Source organism: Heptranchias perlo, chromosome 21 (assembly GCF_035084215.1).
Source record: "Heptranchias perlo isolate sHepPer1 chromosome 21, sHepPer1.hap1, whole genome shotgun sequence".
Taxonomy (NCBI): Eukaryota; Metazoa; Chordata; class Chondrichthyes; order Hexanchiformes; family Hexanchidae; genus Heptranchias; species Heptranchias perlo.
This window is the reverse complement of record NC_090345.1, coordinates 52,291,668-52,310,605: the sequence shown is the minus strand read 5'-3', so window position 1 is coordinate 52,310,605 and position 18,938 is coordinate 52,291,668. Positions and strand designations below refer to the sequence as shown.

At 53.8% G+C, this 18,938-nt stretch overlaps 1 protein-coding gene across 2 annotated transcripts in view; it reads right to left on the bottom strand.

Moving 5' to 3' along the window:
* Positions 1–13,627, bottom strand: part of LOC137340359 (DPY30 domain-containing protein 1-like) — a 276,311-nt gene extending 262,684 nt beyond the window's left edge. The window contains exons 1-2 of one of the 2 annotated variants that reach the window (XM_068002778.1): positions 13,539–13,627; positions 3,503–3,663 (exon numbers count right to left, since the gene is read on the bottom strand). In XM_068002778.1, the coding sequence (XP_067858879.1) occupies positions 3,503–3,649 (147 nt within the window). In that variant the 5' untranslated portion in view covers positions 3,650–3,663; positions 13,539–13,627. The remainder of the gene's footprint in view (positions 1–3,502; positions 3,664–13,538) is intronic. The other variant, XM_068002779.1, reaches the window with a different exon arrangement.
* Between the last annotated feature and the right edge of the window lie 5,311 nt (positions 13,628–18,938).

The window sequence follows — 18,938 nt, the reverse complement described above, 5'->3', positions numbered from 1 at the left end:
CTCTCTCTCCCCGATCGTGACCCCGTTCTCCTCTCTCTCCCCCGATCGTGACCCCGTTCTCTCCCTCCCCCGATCGTGACCCCGTTCTCCTCTCTCTCTCCCCCGATCGTGACCCCGTTCTCCTCTCTCTCCCCCGATCGTGACCCCGTTCTCCTCTCTCTCCCCCGATCGTGACCCCGTTCTCCTCTCTCTCCCCCGATCGTGACCCCGTTCTCCTCTCTCCCCCCCCGATCGTGACCCCGTTCTCCTCTCTCTCTCCCCCGATCGTGACCCCGTTCTCCTCTCTCTCCCCCGATCGTGACCCCGTTCTCCTCTCTCTCCCCCGATCGTGACCCCGTTCTCCTCTCTCTCCCCGATCGTGACCCCGTTCTCCTCTCTCTCCCCGATCGTGACCCCGTTCTCCTCTCTCTCCCCGATCGTGACCCCGTTCTCCTCTCTCTCCCCGATCGTGACCCCGTTCTCCTCTCTCTCCCCGATCGTGACCCCGTTCTCCTCTCTCTCCCCCCCGATCGTGACCCCGTTCTCCTCTCTCTCCCCCGATCGTGACCCCGTTCTCCTCTCTCTCTCCCCCGATCGTGACCCCGTTCTCCTCTCTCTCTCCCCGATCGTGACCCCGTTCTCCTCTCTCTCCCCGATCGTGACCCCGTTCTCCTCTCTCTCCCCCCCGATCGTGACCCCGTTCTCCTCTCTCCCCCGATCGTGACCCCGTTCTCCTCTCTCCCCCCCGATCGTGACCCCGTTCTCCTCTCTCTCCCCGATCGTGACCCCGTTCTCCTCTCTCTCTCCCCCGATCGTGACCCCGTTCTCCTCTCTCCCCCCCGATCGTGACCCCGTTCTCCTCTCTCTCCCCGATCGTGACCCCGTTCTCCTCTCTCTCCCCCCGATCGTGACCCCGTTCTCCTCTCTCCCCCGATCGTGACCCCGTTCTCCTCTCTCTCCCCCGATCGTGACCCCGTTCTCCTCTCTCCCCCCCGATCGTGACCCCGTTCTCCTCTCTCTCCCCCGATCGTGACCCCGTTCTCCTCTCTCTCCCCGATCGTGACCCCGTTCTCCTCTCTCTCCCCGATCGTGACCCCATTCTCCTCTCTCTCTCCCGATCATGACCCCGTTCTCCTCTCTCTCCCCCGATCGTGACCCCGTTCTCCTCTCTCTCCCCCCCGATCGTGACCCCGTTCTCCTCTCTCTCTCCCCCGATCGTGACCCCGTTCTCCTCTCTCTCTCCCGATCATGACCCCATTCTCCTCTCTCCCCCGATCGTGACCCCGTTCTCCTCTCTCTCTCCCCCGATCGTGACCCCGTTCTCCTCTCTCTCCCCGATCGTGACCCCGTTCTCCTCTCTCTCCCCGATCGTGACCCCGTTCTCCTCTCTCTCCCCGATCGTGACCCCGTTCTCCTCTCTCTCCCCGATCGTGACCCCGTTCTCCTCTCTCTCCCCGATCGTGACCCCGTTCTCCTCTCTCTCCCCGATCGTGACCCCGTTCTCCTCTCTCTCCCCGATCGTGACCCCGTTCTCCTCTCTCTCTCCCGATCATGACCCCATTCTCCTCTTTCTCTCCCAATCATTACCCCGCTGTCCTCTCTCGCTTTCTGTCCCTGTGTCTCCCCCTTTCTCCCTCCATGACTCCCTCTCTCTCCCTCACTCTCCCTCCCCTCACTCTCCCCCTCTGTGTCTCCCTCTCTCTCTCTCCCTCTCCATCCCTCCGTGACTCCCTCACTCTCTCGCTCCGTGTCCCTCTCTCTCTCTCTCTCTGTCTCTGCATCGCCCTCTCTCTCTCTCCGTGTCTCCCAGTCTCTCTCTCCACGTCTCCCTCTTTCTCTGTGTCTCCCTCTCTCACTGTGTCTCCCTCTCTCTCTCTCTCCATGTCCTCCTCTCTCTGTCTCCCACTCTCTCACTCCGTGTCACCCTCTCTTTCTCTACGTGTCACCCTCTCTCTCCCCCTTCACGTGTCACCCTCTCTCTCTCTCTCTCCCCCTCCCCGTGTCACCCTCTCTCTCTTTCTCTTGGTTTCTCTCTAAACTGGTTACACAAACATTCATAATGGAAAACCTCAAATGAACGCAAAAAAATTAACAATTTCCAAAAACATTTTTCCCTTCAGTAATTTAAATTTGTAATTTGTGGAACCACACCCCAGAGTGAGTCACTGGAGGGCCCTGCTGGAACCACACCCCAGAGTGAGTCACTGGAGGGCCCTACTGGAACCACACCCCAGAGTGAGTCACTGGAGGGCCCTACTGGAACCACACCCCAGAGTGAGTCACTGGAGGGCCCAGTGGAACCACACCCCAGAGTGAGTCACTGGAGGGCCCTACTGGAACCACACCCCAGAGTGAGTCACTGGAGGGCCCTACTGGAACCACACCCCAGAGTGAGTCACTGGAGGGCCCCACTGGAACCACACACCAGAGTGAGTCACTGGAGGGCCCTACTGGAACCACACCCCAGAGTGAGTCACTGGAGGGCCCAGTGGAACCACACCCCAGAGTGAGTCACTGGAGGGCCCCACTGGAACCACACCCCAGAGTGAGTCACTGGAGGGCCCCACTGGAACCACACCCCAGAGTGAGTCACTGGAGGGCCCCACTGGAACCACACCCCAGAGTGAGTCACTGGAGGGCCCAAGTGGAACCACACCCCAGAGTGAGTCACTGGAGGGTCCCACTGGAACCACACCCCAGAGTGAGTCACTGGAGGGCCCTACTGGAACCACACCCCAGAGTGAGTCACTGGAGGGCCCCACTGGAACCACACACCAGAGTGAGTCACTGGAGGGCCCTACTGGAACCACACCCCAGAGTGAGTCACTGGAGGGCCCTACTGGAACCACACCCCAGAGTGAGTCACTGGAGGGCCCCACTGGAACCACACACCAGAGTGAGTCACTGGAGGGCCCTACTGGAACCACACCCCAGAGTGAGTCACTGGAGGGCCCAGTGGAACCACACCCCAGAGTGAGTCACTGGAGGGCCCCACTGGAACCACACCCCAGAGTGAGTCACTGGAGGGCCCCACTGGAACCACACCCCAGAGTGAGTCACTGGAGGGCCCCACTGGAACCACACCCCAGAGTGAGTCACTGGAGGGCCCAAGTGGAACCACACCCCAGAGTGAGTCACTGGAGGGTCCCACTGGAACCACACCCCAGAGTGAGTCACTGGAGGGCCCTACTGGAACCACACCCCAGAGTGAGTCACTGGAGGGCCCCACTGGAACCACACACCAGAGTGAGTCACTGGAGGGCCCGAGTGGAACCACACACCAGAGTGAGTCACTGGAGGGCCCGAGTGGAACCACACCCCAGAGTGAGTCACTGGCCTCAGGACCATGCCCCACACCAGCAGTTCTCACATGGTTGTGAATCTCATTGCTGAAAGCTGCTATTTTTTCCTCGGACTTCAGCTCCCGATGAGGAGGCAATGAGGACTTGGGAACAAGGTACATCGAGGGAATTAACATTTCTGCTGCTCCTGTCGGCAGGATATGAGAACTCAGTGAGCCTACCTGCTCAGCATTGTCGAGGTTGTCTCTGTATTTGTAGAGCCAATGTGCCAGGTATTCGATGGGGTCCATCGGGCGACGCTCAGCCACCTCCGCCAAACCTTGTGTCAGACACTCGCCCAAAACCTCCCTCAGATAGTTTGAATCCATCTCCTCCTGACCTACTGTTAATGGAAGGTATCAGGGAGGGGAATACACACAGGCTCGACCTTTCCCCACACGCTCGACCTTTCCCCACACGCTTGACCTTTCCCCACACGCTCGACCTTTCCCCACACGCTCGACCTTTCACCACACGCTCGACCTTTCACCACACGCCCGGCCTTTCCCCACACGCTCGACCTTTCACCACGCGCTCGACCTTTCCCCACGCGCTCGACCTTTCCCCACACGCTCGACCTTTCCCCACACACTCGACCTTTCCCCACACGCTCGACCTTTCCCCACACGCTCGACCTTTCTCCACACGCTCAACCTTTCCACACACGCTCGACCTTTCCCCACGTGCCCGACCTGTCCCCATACGCTCGACCTTTCCCCACACGCTCGACATTTCCCCACACGCACGACCTTTCCCCACACGCTCGACCTTTCCCCACACGCTCGACCTTTCCCCACACGCTCGACCTTTCCCCACACGCTCGACCTTTCACCACACGCTCGACATTTCCCCACACGCACGACCTTTCCCCACACGCTCGACCTTTCCCCACACGCTCGACCTTTCCCCACACGCACGACCTTTCCCCACACGCTCGACCTTTCCCCACACGCTCGACCTTTCACCACACGCTCGACCTTTCCCCACACGCTCGACCTTTCCCCACACGCTCGACCTTTCCCCACACGCTCGACCTTTCCCCACACGCTCGACCTTTCCCCACACGCACGACCTTTCCCCACACGCTCGACCTTTCCCCACACGCTCGACCTCTCCCCACACGCTCGACCTTTCCCCACACGCCCGACCTTTCCCCACACGCTCGACCTTTCACCACACGCTCGACATTTCCCCACACGCACGACCTTTCCCCACACGCTCGACCTTTCCCCACACGCTCGAACTTTCACCACACGCTCGAACTTTCACCACACGCCCGGCCTTTCCCCACACGCCCGACCTTTCCCCACACGCTCGACCTTTCCCCACACGCTCGACCTTTCACCACACGCTCGACCTTTCCCCACACGCTCGACCTTTCCCCACACGCTCGACCTTTCTCCACACGCTCGACCTTTCCCCACACGCTCGACCTTTCCCCACACGCTCGACCTTTCCCCACACGCTCGACCTTTCTCCACACGCTCGACCTTTCCCCACACGCTCGACCTTTCCCCACACGCTCGACCTTTCACCACACGCTCGAACTTTCTCCACACGCTCGACCTTTCCCCACACGCTCGGCCTTTCCCCACACGCCCGACCTTTCCCCACACGCTCGACCTTTCCCCACACGCACGACCTTTCCCCACACGCTCGAACTTTCTCCACACGCTCGACCTTTCACCACACGCTCGAACTTTCTCCACACGCTCGACCTTTCCCCACACGCCCGGCCTTTCCCCACACGCCCGACCTTTCCCCACACGCTCGACCTTTCCCCACACGCACGACCTTTCCCCACACGCTCGAACTTTCTCCACACGCTCGACCTTTCCCCACACGCTCGAACTTTCTCCACACGCTCGACCTTTCCCCACACGCTCGACCTTTCCCCACACGCACGTCCTTTCCCCACACGCTCGACCTTTCCCCACACGCTCGAACTTTCTCCACACCCTCGAACTTTCTCCACACGCTCGACCTTTCTCCACACGCTCGACCTCTCCCCACACGCTCGAACTTTCTCCACACGCTCGACCTTTCCCCACACGCTCGACCTTTCCCCACACGCCCGACCTTTCCCCACACGCTCGACCTTTCCCCACACGCTCGACCTTTCCCCACACGCTCGACCTTTCCCCACACGCTCGACCTTTCCCCACACGCTCGACCTTTCCCCACACGCTCGGCCTTTCCCCACACGCTCGACCTTTCCCCACACGCTCGGCCTTTCCCCACACGCTCGACCTTTCCCCACACGCTCGAACTTTCCCCACACGCTCGACCTTTCCCCACACGCTCGACCTTTCACCACACGCTCGAACTTTCTCCACACGCTCGACCTTTCCCCACACGCTCGACCTTTCCCCACACGCTGGACCTTTCCCCACACGCTCGACCTTTCCCCACATGCTCGACCTTTCCCCACACGCCGGGCCTTTCCCCACACGCTCGACCTTTCCCCACACGCTCGACCTTTCCCCACACGCTCGACCTTTCCCCACACGCTGGACCTTTCCCCACACGCTCGACCTTTCCCCACACGCTCGACCTTTCCCCACACGCTCGACCTCTCCCCACACGCTCGACCTCTCCCCACACGCTCGACCTTTCCCCACACGCTCGGCCTATCCCCACACGCTCGACCTTTCCCCACACGCTCGACCTTTCCCCACACGCTCGACCTTTCCCCACACGCTCGACCTCTCCCCACACGCTCGACCTTTCCCCACACGCTCGACCTTTCCCCACACGCTCGACCTTTCCCCACACGCTCGACCTTTCCCCACACGCTCGACCTTTCCCCACACGCTCGACCTTTCCCCACACGCTCGACCTTTCCCCACGTGCTCGACCTTTCCCCACACGCTCGACCTTTCCCCACACGCTCGAACTTTCTCCACACGCTCGACCTTTCCCCACACGCCCGACCTTTCCCCACACGCTCGACCTTTCCCCACACGCTCGACCTTTCCCCACACGCTCGACCTTTCCCCACACGCTCGACCTTTCCCCACACGCTCGACCTTTCCCCACACGCTCGACCTTTCCCCACACGCTCGACCTTTCCCCACACGCTCGACCTTTCCCCACACGCTCGACCTTTCCCCACACGCTCGACCTTTCCCCACACGCTCGACCTTTCCCCACACGCTCGACCTGTCCCCACACGCTCGACCTCTCCCCACACGCTCGACCTCTCCCCACAAGCTCGACCTCTCCCCACAAGCTCGACCTCTCCCCACACGCTCGACCTCTCCCCACAAGCTCGACCTCTCCCCACAAGCTCGACCTCTCTCCACACGCTCGAACTTTCTCCACACGCTCGACCTCTCTCCACACGCTCGAACTTTCTCCACACGCTCGACCTCTCCCCACAGCATTTTATGCTCAACAAGGTGAGCGATACTTTCTGTTTCAGCCACCCAGTGTTATCATCAAACAGTCGGCGGGCAGGGAGAGGGCTGGGGACAGAGTGAAGCTCCCTCCACACCGGCCCATCACACGCCCACCCTCATATTGTTCACTCCCCCTGCAGTGATCACTCCCACTGTTCTAATGTCTCCCCCTTGGAATCACTTCCCCACTGTATTGATCACAATCCACGTATTGATCACTCACCCTGTATTGATCACACCCCCATGTATTGATCACTCCCCACTGTATTGATCACTCTCCCCCTGTATTGATCACACCCCCCTGTATTGATCACACACCCCCTGTATTGATCACTCTCCCCCTGCATTGATCACTCTCCCCCTGTATTGATCACACCCCCATGTATTGATCACTCCCCACTGTATTGATCACTCTCCCCCTGTATTGATCACACCCCCCTGTATTGATCACACACCCCCTGTATTGATCACTCTCCCCCTGTATTGATCACTCTCCCCCTGTATTGATCACACCCACCTGCATTGATCACTCCTCACTGTATTGATCATTCCCCTGTATTGATCACTCCCCATATATTGATCACTCCTCCTGTATTGAGCATTCCTCCTGCACTGATTGCTCCCTCATCTGCATGCATCATACCCATTGAATTGATCACTCCCCACTGTATTGATCACTCCCCCGTCTTGATCATTTCCCCTGTATTGATCACTCCTCTTGTATTGATCACAACCCCCTATATTGATCACTTCCCCCTATACTGATTACTCCCCCCTCTGTATTGATCACTCCCCTCTGTATTGATCACTCCCCACTGTACTGATCATTCCCCTGTATTGATCACTCCCCCTGTATTGATCACTCCCCATATATTGATCACTCCTCCTGTATTGATCATTCCCCCTGCACTGATTACTCCCCCCTCTGCATGCATCACACCCGCTGAATTGTTCACTCCCCACTGTATTGATCACTCTCCCCCTGTATTGATCACCCTCCCCCTGTATTGATCACTCTCCCACTGTATTGATCACTCTCCCCCTGTATTGATCACTCTCCCCCTGTATTGATCACTCTCCCCCTGTATTGATCACAACCCCCTGTATTAATCACACCCCCTATACTGATTACTCCCGCCTCTGTATTGATCACTCCCCATATATTGATCACTCCCCTCTGTATTGATCACTCCCCACTGTACTGATCACTCCCCCTGTATTGATCACAACCCCCTGTATTAATCACTCCCCCTATACTGATTACTCCCGCCTCTGTATTGATCACTCCCCACTGTACTGATCACTCCCCACCGTACAGATCATTCCCTTGTATTGATCACCCTCCCGCTGTATTAATCACCCTCCCGCCCTGTATTGATCACTCACCCACTGGATAGATCACTCACCCCCAGTATTGATAACTCCCCTGTATTGATCACTCTCCACCTGTACTGATCACCCTCTCCCTGTATTGATCACTCTCCCACTGTATTGATCACTCTCCCCCTGTATTGATCACTCTCCCCCTGAATTGATCACTCTCCCCCTGTATTGATCACTCTCCCCCTGAATTGATCACTCTCCCCCAGTATTGATCACCCTCCCCCTGTATTGATCACTCTCCCCCTGGATTGATCACTCTCCCCCCGAATTGATCACTCTCCCCCTGTATTGATCTCTCCCTCTGTATTGATCACTCACCCCCTGTATTGATCACTCTCCTCCTGAATTGATCACACTCCCACTGTATTGATCACTCACCCCCTGTATTGATCACTCTCCCCCTGTATTGACCACCCTCCCCTTGTATTGATCACTCACCCCCTGTATTGATCAATCTCCCCCTCGATTGATCACTCTCCCACTGTATTGATCACTCACCCCCTGTATTGATCACTCTCCTCCTGAATTGATCACCCTCCCCCTGTATTGATCACTCTCTCCCCCTGTATTGACCACCCTCCCCTTGTATTGATCACTCACCCCCTGTATTGATCACCCTCCCCCTGTATTGATCACTCTCTCCCCCTGTATTGATCACTCTCCCCCTGTACTGATCACTCTCCCGTGTTTTGATCACTCTCCCCCAGTATTGATCACTCTCCCCCCATTGATCACTCTCCCCCCATTGATCACTCTCACCCTGTATTGATCACTCTCTCCCCCTGTATTGATCACTCAGCCCTGTATTGATCACTCTCCCCCCATTGATCAATCTCTCCCCCAGTATTGATCACTCTCCCCGTGTTTTGATCACTCTCCCCCAGTATTGATCACTCTCCCCCCATTGATCACTCTCCCCCCATTGATCACTCTCACCCTGTATTGATCACTCTCTCCCCCTGTATTGATCACTCAGCCCTGTATTGATCACTCTCCCCCCATTGATCACTCTCTCCCCCAGTATTGATCACTCTCCCCCAGTATTGATCACTCTCCCCCTGTACTGATCACTCTCCCCCTGTACTGATCACTCTCCCCCAGTATTGATCACTCTTCTCGTTTATTGATCACTCACCCACTGTATTGATCACTCTCCCCTTGTATTGATCACTCTCCTCCTGTATTGATCACTCTCCCCTCATTGATCAATCTCTCCCCCAGTATTGATAACTCAGCCCCTGTATTCATCACTCTCCCCCCATTGACCACTCTCTCCCCCAGTATTGATCACTCACCTCCTGTATTGATCACTCTCCTCCTGAATTGATCACCCTCCGCCAGTATTGAGCACACACCCCCTGTATTGATCACTCTCCCCCTGTATTGATCACCCTCCCCCAGTATTGATCACTCTCCTCCTGAATTGATCACCCTCCCCCAGTATTGATCACTCACCCACTGTATTGATCACTCTCCCGCTGTATTAATCACTCTCCTCCTGTATTGATCACTCACCTCCTGTATTGATCACTCACCCCCTGTATTGATCACTCATCCACTGTATTGATCTCACCCTCGCTGTATTGATCTCTACCTCCCAGTATAGATCACACTAATCTGTATTGATCACTCTCCCCCAGAATTTGATAACTCTCCCCCGTGTTTTGATCACTCTCCCCCAGTATTGATCACTCTCCCCCCATTGATCACTCTCCCCCCATTGATCACTCTCACCCTGTATTGATCACTCTCTCCCCCTGTATTGATCACTCAGCCCTGTATTGATCACTCTCCCCCCATTGATCAATCTCTCCCCCAGTATTGATCACTCTCCCCCTGTACTGATCACTCTCCCCCTGTACTGATCACTCTCCCCCCAGTATTGATCACTCTTCTCATTTATTGATCACTCACCCACTGTATTGATCACTCTCCCCTTGTATTGATCACTCTCCTCCTGTATTGATCACTCTCCCCTCATTGATCAATCTCTCCCCCAGTATTGATAACTCAGCCCCTGTATTCATCACTCTCCCCCCATTGACCACTCTCTCCCCCAGTATTGATCACTCACCTCCTGTATTGATCACTCTCCTCCTGAATTGATCACCCTCCGCCAGTATTGAGCACACACCCCCTGTATTGATCACTCTCCCCCTGTATTGATCACCCTCCCCCAGTATTGATCACTCACCTCCTGTATTGATCACTCACCAACTGTATTGATCACTCACCAACTGTATTGATCACTCACCCACTGTATTGATCACTCTCCCCCTGTATTGATCACTCTCCCCCTGTATTGATCACTCTCCCCCTGTATTGATCAGTCTCCCCCTGTATTGATCACTCACCCACTGTATTGATCACTCTCCCCCTGTATTGATCACTGTCCTCCTGTATTGATCACTCTCCCCCTGTATTGATCACTCTCCTCCTGAATTGATCACCCTCCCCCAGTATTGATCACTCACCCACTGTATTGATCACTCTCCCGCTGTATTAATCACTCTCCTCCTGTATTGATCACTCTCCCGCTGTATTAATCACTCTCCTCCTGTATTGATCACTCACCTCCTGTATTGATCACTCACCCCCTGTATTGATCACTCATCCACTGTATTGATCTCACCCTCGCTGTATTGATCTCTACCTCCCAGTATAGATCACACTAATCTGTATTGATCACTCTCCCCCAGTATTGATAACTCTCCCCCGTGTTTTGATCACTCTCCCCCAGTATTGATCACTCTCCCCCCATTGATCACTCTCCCCCCATTGATCACTCTCACCCTGTATTGATCACTCTCTCCCCCTGTATTGATCACTCAGCCCTGTATTGATCACTCTCCCCCCATTGATCACTCACCCCTGTATTGATCAATGTCCCCCAGTATTGATCACTCTTCTCGTTTATTGATCACTCTCCCCCTGTATTGATCACTCTCCTCCTGTATTGATCACTCACCCACTGCATTGATCACTCTCCTCCTGTATTGATCACTCCCCCCACTGTATTAATCACCCTCCAGCTGAATTGATCACTGCCCCACTGTATTGATCTCACCCTCGCTGTATTGATCGCTACCTCCCAGTATAGATCACACTAATCTGTATTGATCACTCACCCCCTGTATTGATCACTCACCCCCCTGTATTAATCACTCCTCCCCAGTATTGATCACCCTCTCCCAGTATTGATCACTCACCCCCCCCGTATTGATCACTCTCCTCCTGAATTGATCACCCTCCCCTAGTATTGATAACTCTCCCCCTGTATTGATCACTCTCACGTGTACTCATCACTCTCACCCTGTATTGATCACTCTCCCCCTGTATTGATCACTCTACCCCGTATTGATAACTCTCCCTCTGTATTGATCACTCTCCCCCTGTATTGATCACTCTCCCGTGTACTCATCACTCTCCCCCTGTATTGATCACCCTCCCCCTGTATTGATCGACCCTCCCCCGTATTGATCACTCTCTCCCCCTGTATTGATCACTCTCTCCCCCTGTATTGATCACTCTCCCCTTGTATTGATCACTATCCACGTGTATTGATCACTCTCCCCCTGTATTGATCACTCTCCCCGTGTATTGATCACCCTCCCCCAGTATTGATCACTCTCCCCCTGTATTGATCCACTCGCCCCCTGTATTGATCACTCTCCCCCCTGCATTGATCACCCTCACCCTGTATTGATCACCCTCCCCCTGTATTGATCACTCTCCCCCTGTATTGATCACTCTCCCCCCTGTATTGATCTCTCCCCCTGTATTGGTCACCCTCCCCCTATATTGATCACTTTCCCCCCTGTATTGATCACTCTCCCCCAGTATTGATCACTCTCCCCCAGTAATTGATCACTCTCCCCCCTGTATTGATCACTCTTCCGCAGTATTGATCACTCTCCCCCTGTATTGATCACACTCCTCCTGTATTGATCCCACTCCCACTGCATTGATCACTCTCCCCCTGAATGGATCATACTCCCCCTGTATTAATCACTCTCCCCCTGTATTGATCACACTCCCCCTGTATTGATTACTCTCCCCCTGTATTGATCACTCTCCCCTGTATTGCTCACTCTCCCGCTGTATTGATCACACTCCCCCTGTATTGATCACTCTCCCGCTGTATTGAGCACTCTCCCATGTATTGATCACTCTCTCCCACTGCATTGATCACTCTCCCGCTATCTTGATCACTCTCCCCTGTATTGATCACTCTCCCCGAATTGCTCACTCTCCCCCTGTATTGTTCCTCACCCCCTGTATTGATCACTCTCCCCCTGTATTGCTCACTCTCCCCCTGTATTGATCCTCACCCCACTGTATTGATCACTCTCCCCCTGTATTGATCACGCTCCCCCTGTATTGCTCACTCTCCCGCTGTATTGATCACTCTCCCCCGTATTGATCACTCTCCCCCATATTGATCACACTCCCCCTGTATTGATCACTCTCCCGCTGTATTGAGCACTCTCCCCCTGTATTGATCACTCTCTCCCACTGCATTGATCACTCTCCCGCTATCTTGATCACTCTCCCCCTGTATTGATCACTCCTCTCACACTGTATTGATCACTCTCCCGATATATTGATCACTCTCCCCCCTGTATTGCTCACTCTCCCCCTGTAATTGATCCTCACCCACTGTATTGATCACACCCCCCTGTATTGCTCACTCACCCCCTGCATTGATCACTCTCCCCCTGTATTGACCACTCTCCCCCCTGTATTGATCACTCTCCCACTGTATTGATCACTCTCCCCCCTGTATTGACCACTCTCCCCCTGTATTGATCACTCTCCACTGTATTGACCACTCTCCCCCTGTATTGATCACTCTCCCCCTGTATTGACCACTCTCCCCCTGTATTGATCACTCTCCCACTGTATTGACCACTCTCCCCCTGTATTGACCACTCTCCCCCTGTATTGATCACTCTCCCCTTGTATTGATCACTCTCCCCCTGTATTGATCACTCTCCCCCTGTATTGATCACTCTCCCCCAGTATTGATCACTCTCCCCCTGTATTGATCACTCTCCCCCTGCATTGATCACTCTCTCCCCAGTATTGATCACTCTCCCCCTGTATTGATCCTCACCCACTGTATTGATCACTCTCCCCCTGCATTGATCACTCTCCCCCAGTATTGATCACTCTCCCCCTGTATTGATCCTCACCCCACTGTATTGATCACTCTCCCCCTGTATTGATCACTCTCCCCCTGCATTGATCACTCTCCCCCAGTATTGATCACTCTCCCCCTGTATTGATCCTCTCCCCCTGCATTGCTCACTCTCCCCCTGCATTGATCACTCTCCCCCAGTATTGATCACTCTCCCCCTGTATTGATCCTCTCCCCCTGCATTGCTCACTCTCCCCCTGCATTGATCACTCTCCCCCTGTATTGATCACTCACCCTCACTCTATCGGTTGCTATGGGGACCTTTCCGGAACTCGGATCCTTGAACAGGAAGTGACGTTCGCGCTGTGGTTCGAGTCAGGGGGCGGGGCCTCGGCCCGAGAGAGAGAGAGAGAGAGAGACTGGGATAGAGAGAGAGAGAGAGAGACTGGGATAGAGAGAGAGAGAGAGAGAGAGAGAGACTGGGATAGAGAGAGAGAGAGAGAGAGAGACTGGGATAGAGATGAGAGAGAGAGAGAGACTGGGATAGAGAGAGAGGAGAGAGAGAGACTGGGATAGAGAGAGAGAGAGAGAGAGACTGGGATGATAGAGAGAGAGAGAGACTGGGATAGGAGAGAGAGAGAGAGACAGAGAGACTGGGATAGAGAGAGAGAGAGAGAGACTGGGATAGAGAGAGAGAGAGAGAGAGAGAGACTGGGATAGAGAGAGAGAGAGAGAGAGAGACTGGGATAGAGAGAGAGAGAGAGAGACTGGGATAGAGAGAGAGAGAGAGAGAGACTGGGGATAGAGAGAGAGAGAGAGAGACTGGGATAGAGAGAGAGAGAGAGAGACTGGACTAGGATAGAGAGAGAGAGAGAGAGAGAGACTGGGATAGAGAGAGAGAGAGAGAGAGACTGGGATAGAGAGAGAGAGAGAGAGACTGGATAGAGAGAGAGAGAGAGAGAGACTGGGATAGAGAGAGAGAGAGAGAGACTGGGATAGAGAGAGAGAGAGAGAGAGAGACTGGGATAGAGAGAGAGAGAGAGAGACTGGATAGAGAGAGAGAGAGAGAGAGAGAGACTGGGATAGAGAGAGAGAGAGAGAGACTGGGATAGAGAGAGAGAGAGAGAGAGAGACTGGGATAGAGAGAGAGAGAGAGAGAGAGAGACTGGGATAGAGAGAGAGAGAGAGAGACTGGGATAGAGAGAGAGAGAGACTGGGATAGAGAGAGAGAGAGAGAGACTGGGATAGAGAGAGAGAGAGAGAGAGAGACTGGGATAGAGAGAGAGAGAGAGAGAGACTGGGATAGAGAGAAGAGAGAGAGAGACTGGGATAGAGAGAGAAGAGAGAGAGAGAGAGAGACTGGGATAGAGAGAGAGAGAGACTGGGATAGAGAGAGAGAGAGAGACTGGATTAGAGAGAGAGAGAGAGAGAGACAGACTGGGATAGAGAGAGAGAGAGAGACTGGGATAGAGAGAGAGAGACTGGGATAGAGAGAAGAGAGAGAGAGAGACTGGGATAGAGAGAGAGAGAGACTGGGATAGAGAGAGAGAGAGAGAGAGACTGGGATAGAGAGAGAGAGAGAGAGAGACTGGGATATATATAGAGAGAGAGCAGACTGGGATAGAGAGAGAGAGAGAGAGAGAGAGACTGGGATAGAGAGAGAGAGAGAGAGAGACTGGGATAGAGAGAGAGAGAGAGAGAGACTGGGATAGAGAGAGAGAGAGAGAGAGAGACTGGGATAGAGAGAGAGAGAGAGAGAGACTGGGATAGAGAGAGAGAGAGAGAGAGACTGGGATAGAGAGAGAGAGAGACTGGGATAGAGAGAGAGAGAGACTGGGATAGAGAGAGACTGGGATAGAGAGAGAGAGACTGGGATAGAGAGAGAGAGAGACTGGGATAGAGAGAGAGAGACTGGGATAGAAGAGAGAGAGAGAGAGAGACTGGGATAGAGAGAGAGAGAGTGAGAGACTGGGATAGAGAGAGAGAGAGTGAGAGACTGGGATAGAGAGAGAGAGAGTGAGAGACTGGGAGATAGAGAGAGAGAGAGAGACTGGGATAGAGAGAGAGAGAGAGAGAGACTGGGATAGAGAGAGAGAGAGAGAGACTGGGATAGAGAGAGAGAGAGAGACTGGGATAGAGAGAGAGAGAGAGAGAGAGACTGGGATAGAGAGAGAGAGAGAGAGAGACTGGGATAGAGAGAGAGAGAGACTGGGATAGAGAGGAGAGAGAGAGAGAGAGAGAGACTGGATAGAGAGAGAGAGAGACTGGGATAGAGAGAGAGAGAGAGACTGGGATAGAGATGAGAGAGAGAGACTGGGATAGAGAGAGAGAGAGAGACTGGGATAGAGAGAGAGAGAGAGACTGGGATAGAGAGAGAGAGAGAGACTGGGATGAGAGAGAGAGAGAGACTGGGATAGAGAGAGAGAGAGAGACTGGGATAGAGAGAGAGAGAGAGACTGGGATAGAGAGAGAGAGAGACTGGGATAGAGAGAGAGAGAGACTGGGATAGAGAGAGAGAGAGACTGGGATAGAGAGAGAGAGAGAGAGACTGGGATAGAGAGAGAGAGAGAGACTGGGATAGAGAGAGAGAGAGACTGGGATAGAGAGAGAGAGAGAGAGAGAGACTGGGATAGAGAGAGAGAGAGAGAGAGAGACTGGGATAGAGAGAGAGAGAGAGAGAGAGACTGGGATAGAGAGAGAGAGAGAGAGAGACTGGGATAGAGAGAGAGAGAGAGAGACTGGGATAGAGAGAGAGAGAGAGAGAGACTGGGATAGAGAGAGAGAGAGAGAGACTGGATAGAGAGAGAGAGAGAGACTGGATAGAGAGAGAGAGAGACTGGGATAGAGAGAGAGAGAGACTGGGATAGAGAGAGAGAGAGACTGGATAGAGAGAGAGAGAGACTGGGATAGAGAGAGAGAGAGAGAGACTGGGATAGAGAGAGAGAGAGAGAGAGAGACTGGGATAGAGAGGGAGAGAGAGAGAGACTGGGACAGAGAGAGAGAGAGAGACTGGATAGAGAGGGAGAGAGAGAGAGACTGGGATAGAGAGAGAGAGAGAGACTGGGATAGAGAGAGAGAGAGAGACTGGGATAGAGAGAGAGAGAGACTGGGATAGAGAGAGAGAGAGACTGGGATAGAGAGAGAGAGAGACTGGCGATAGAGAGAGAGAGAGACTGGATAGAGAGAGAGAGAGAGAGACTGGGATAGAGAGAGAGAGAGAGAGACTGGGATAGAGAGAGAGAGAGAGAGACTGGGATAGAGAGAGAGAGAGAGAGAGACTGGGATAGAGATAGAGAGAGAGAGAGAGACTGGGATAGAGAGAGAGAGAGAGAGACTGGGATAGAGAGAGAGAGAGAGAGAGACTGGGATAGAGAGAGAGAGAGAGAGAGAGACTGGGATAGAGAGAGAGAGAGAGACTGGGATAGAGAGAGAGAGAGACTGGGATAGAGAGAGAGAGAGAGGACTGGGATAGAGAGAGACTGGGATAGAGAGAGATGAGAGACTGGGATAGAGAGAGAGAGAGAGAGACTGGGATAGAGAGAGAGAGAGAGACTGGGATAGAGAGAGAGAGAGAGACTGGGATAGAGAGAGAGAGAGAGAGAGACTGGGATAGAGAGAGAGAGAGACTGGGATAGAGAGGATGAGAGAGAGAGAGAGACTGGGATAGAGAGAGAGAGAGAGAGACTGGGATAGAGAGGAGAGAGAGAGACTGGGATAGAGAAAGAGAGAGAGAGAGAGACTGGGATAGAGAGAGAGAGACTGGAGAGAGATGAGAGACTGAGAGAGAGAGAGAGAGACTGGGATAGAGAGGGAGAGAGAGACTGGATAGAGAGAGAGAGAGAGAGAGACTGGGATAGAGAGAGAGAGAGAGACTGGGATAGAGAGGGAGAGAGAGAGAGACTGAGAGAGAGAGAGAGAGAGAGAGAGAGAGAGAGGACTGGGATGAAGAGAGAGAGAGAGAGAGAGACTGGGATAGAGAGAGAGAGAGAGAGAGACGGATAGAGAGAGAGAGAGACTGGGTAGAGAGGGAGAGAGGAGAGAGACTGGGATAGAGAGAGAGAGAGACTGGGATAGAGAGAGAGAGAGAGACTGGATAGAGAGAGAGAGAGAGAGAGAGACTGGATAGAGAGAGAGAGAGACTGGGATAGAGAGATGAGAGAGAGAGACTGGGATAGAGAGAGAGAGAGAGACTGGGATAGAGAGAGAGAGAGAGAGACTGGGATAGAGAGAGAGAGAGAGCGAGACTGGGATAGAGAGAGAGAGAGACTGGGATAGAGAGAGGAGAGAGAGAGAGACTGGAATAGAGAGAGAGAGAGAGAGAGACTGGGATAGAGAGAGAGAGAGAGAGACTGGATAGAGAGAGAGAGAGAGACTGGGATGAGAGAGAGAGAGAGACTGGGATTGGATAGAGAGAGAGAGAGACTGGGATAGAGAGGAGAGAGAGAGAGACTGGGATAGAGAGAGAGAGGAGAGAGGACTGGGATAGAGAGAGAGAGAGAGAGAGACTGGGATTAGAGAGAGAGAGAGAGACTGGATAGATAGAGAGAGAGAGAGACTGGGAATAGAGAGAGAGAGAGAGAGACTGGGATAGAGAGAGAGAGAGGACTGGGGATAGAGAGAGAGAGAGAGGACTGGGATAGAGAGAGAGAGAGACTGGAGATAGAGAGAGAGAGAGAGAGACTGGGATAGAGAGAGAGAGAGGACTGGGATAGAGAGAGAGAGAGACTGGGATAGAGAGAGAGAGAGAGAGAGACTGGGATAGAGAGAGAGAGAGGGACTGGGATAGAGAGAGAGAGAGAGACTGGGATAGAGAGAGAGAGAGAGAGACTGGGATAGAGAGAGAGAGAGACTGGGATAGAGAGAGAGAGAGAGAGGACTGGGATAGAGAGAGAGAGAGACTGGGATAGAGAGAGAGAGAGAGAGAGACTGGGATAGAGAGAGAGAGAGAGAGAGTGAGAGAGAGAGAGAGAGAGACTGGGATAGAGAGAGAGAGAGAGAGACTGGGATAGGAGAGAGAGAGACTGAGAGAGAGATAGAGAGAAGATGAGAGAGAGAGACTGGGATAGAGAGAGAGAGAGACTGAGAGAGAGAGAGAGAGAGAGACTGGAGAGAGAGAGAGAGAGAGACTGGATAGAGAGAGAGAGAGAGAGACTGGGATAGAGAGAGAGAGAGAGACTGGGATAGGAGAGAGAGAGAGAGAGACTGGGATAGAGAGAGAGAGAGAGAGACTGGGATAGAGAGAGAGAGAGAGAGACTGGGATAGAGAGAGAGAGAGAGAGACTGGATAGAGAGAGAGAGAGAGACTGGGATAGTCAGAGAGAGAGAGAGAGAGACTGGGATAGAGAGAGAGAGAGAGAGAGACTGGGATAAGAGAGAGAGAGCGAGAGACTGGGATAGAGAGAGAGAGAGAGAGACTGGGATAGAGAGAGAGAGAGAGAGACTGGGATCAGACGAGAGAGAGTGAGAGAGACTGGGATAGAGAGAGAGAGGAGAGAGACTGGGATAGAGAGAGAGAGAGAGAGAGATGGATGAGAGAGAGAGAGAGAGACTGGGATAGGGAGGGGAGGGGGAGAGAGGAGAGAGAGACGGATAGAGAGAGAGAGAGATGAGAGTCTGTGATAGAGAGAGAGAGAGAGAGACTGTGATAGTCTCTCTCTCTCTCTCTCTCTATCAACAGTCTCTCTCTCTATCCAA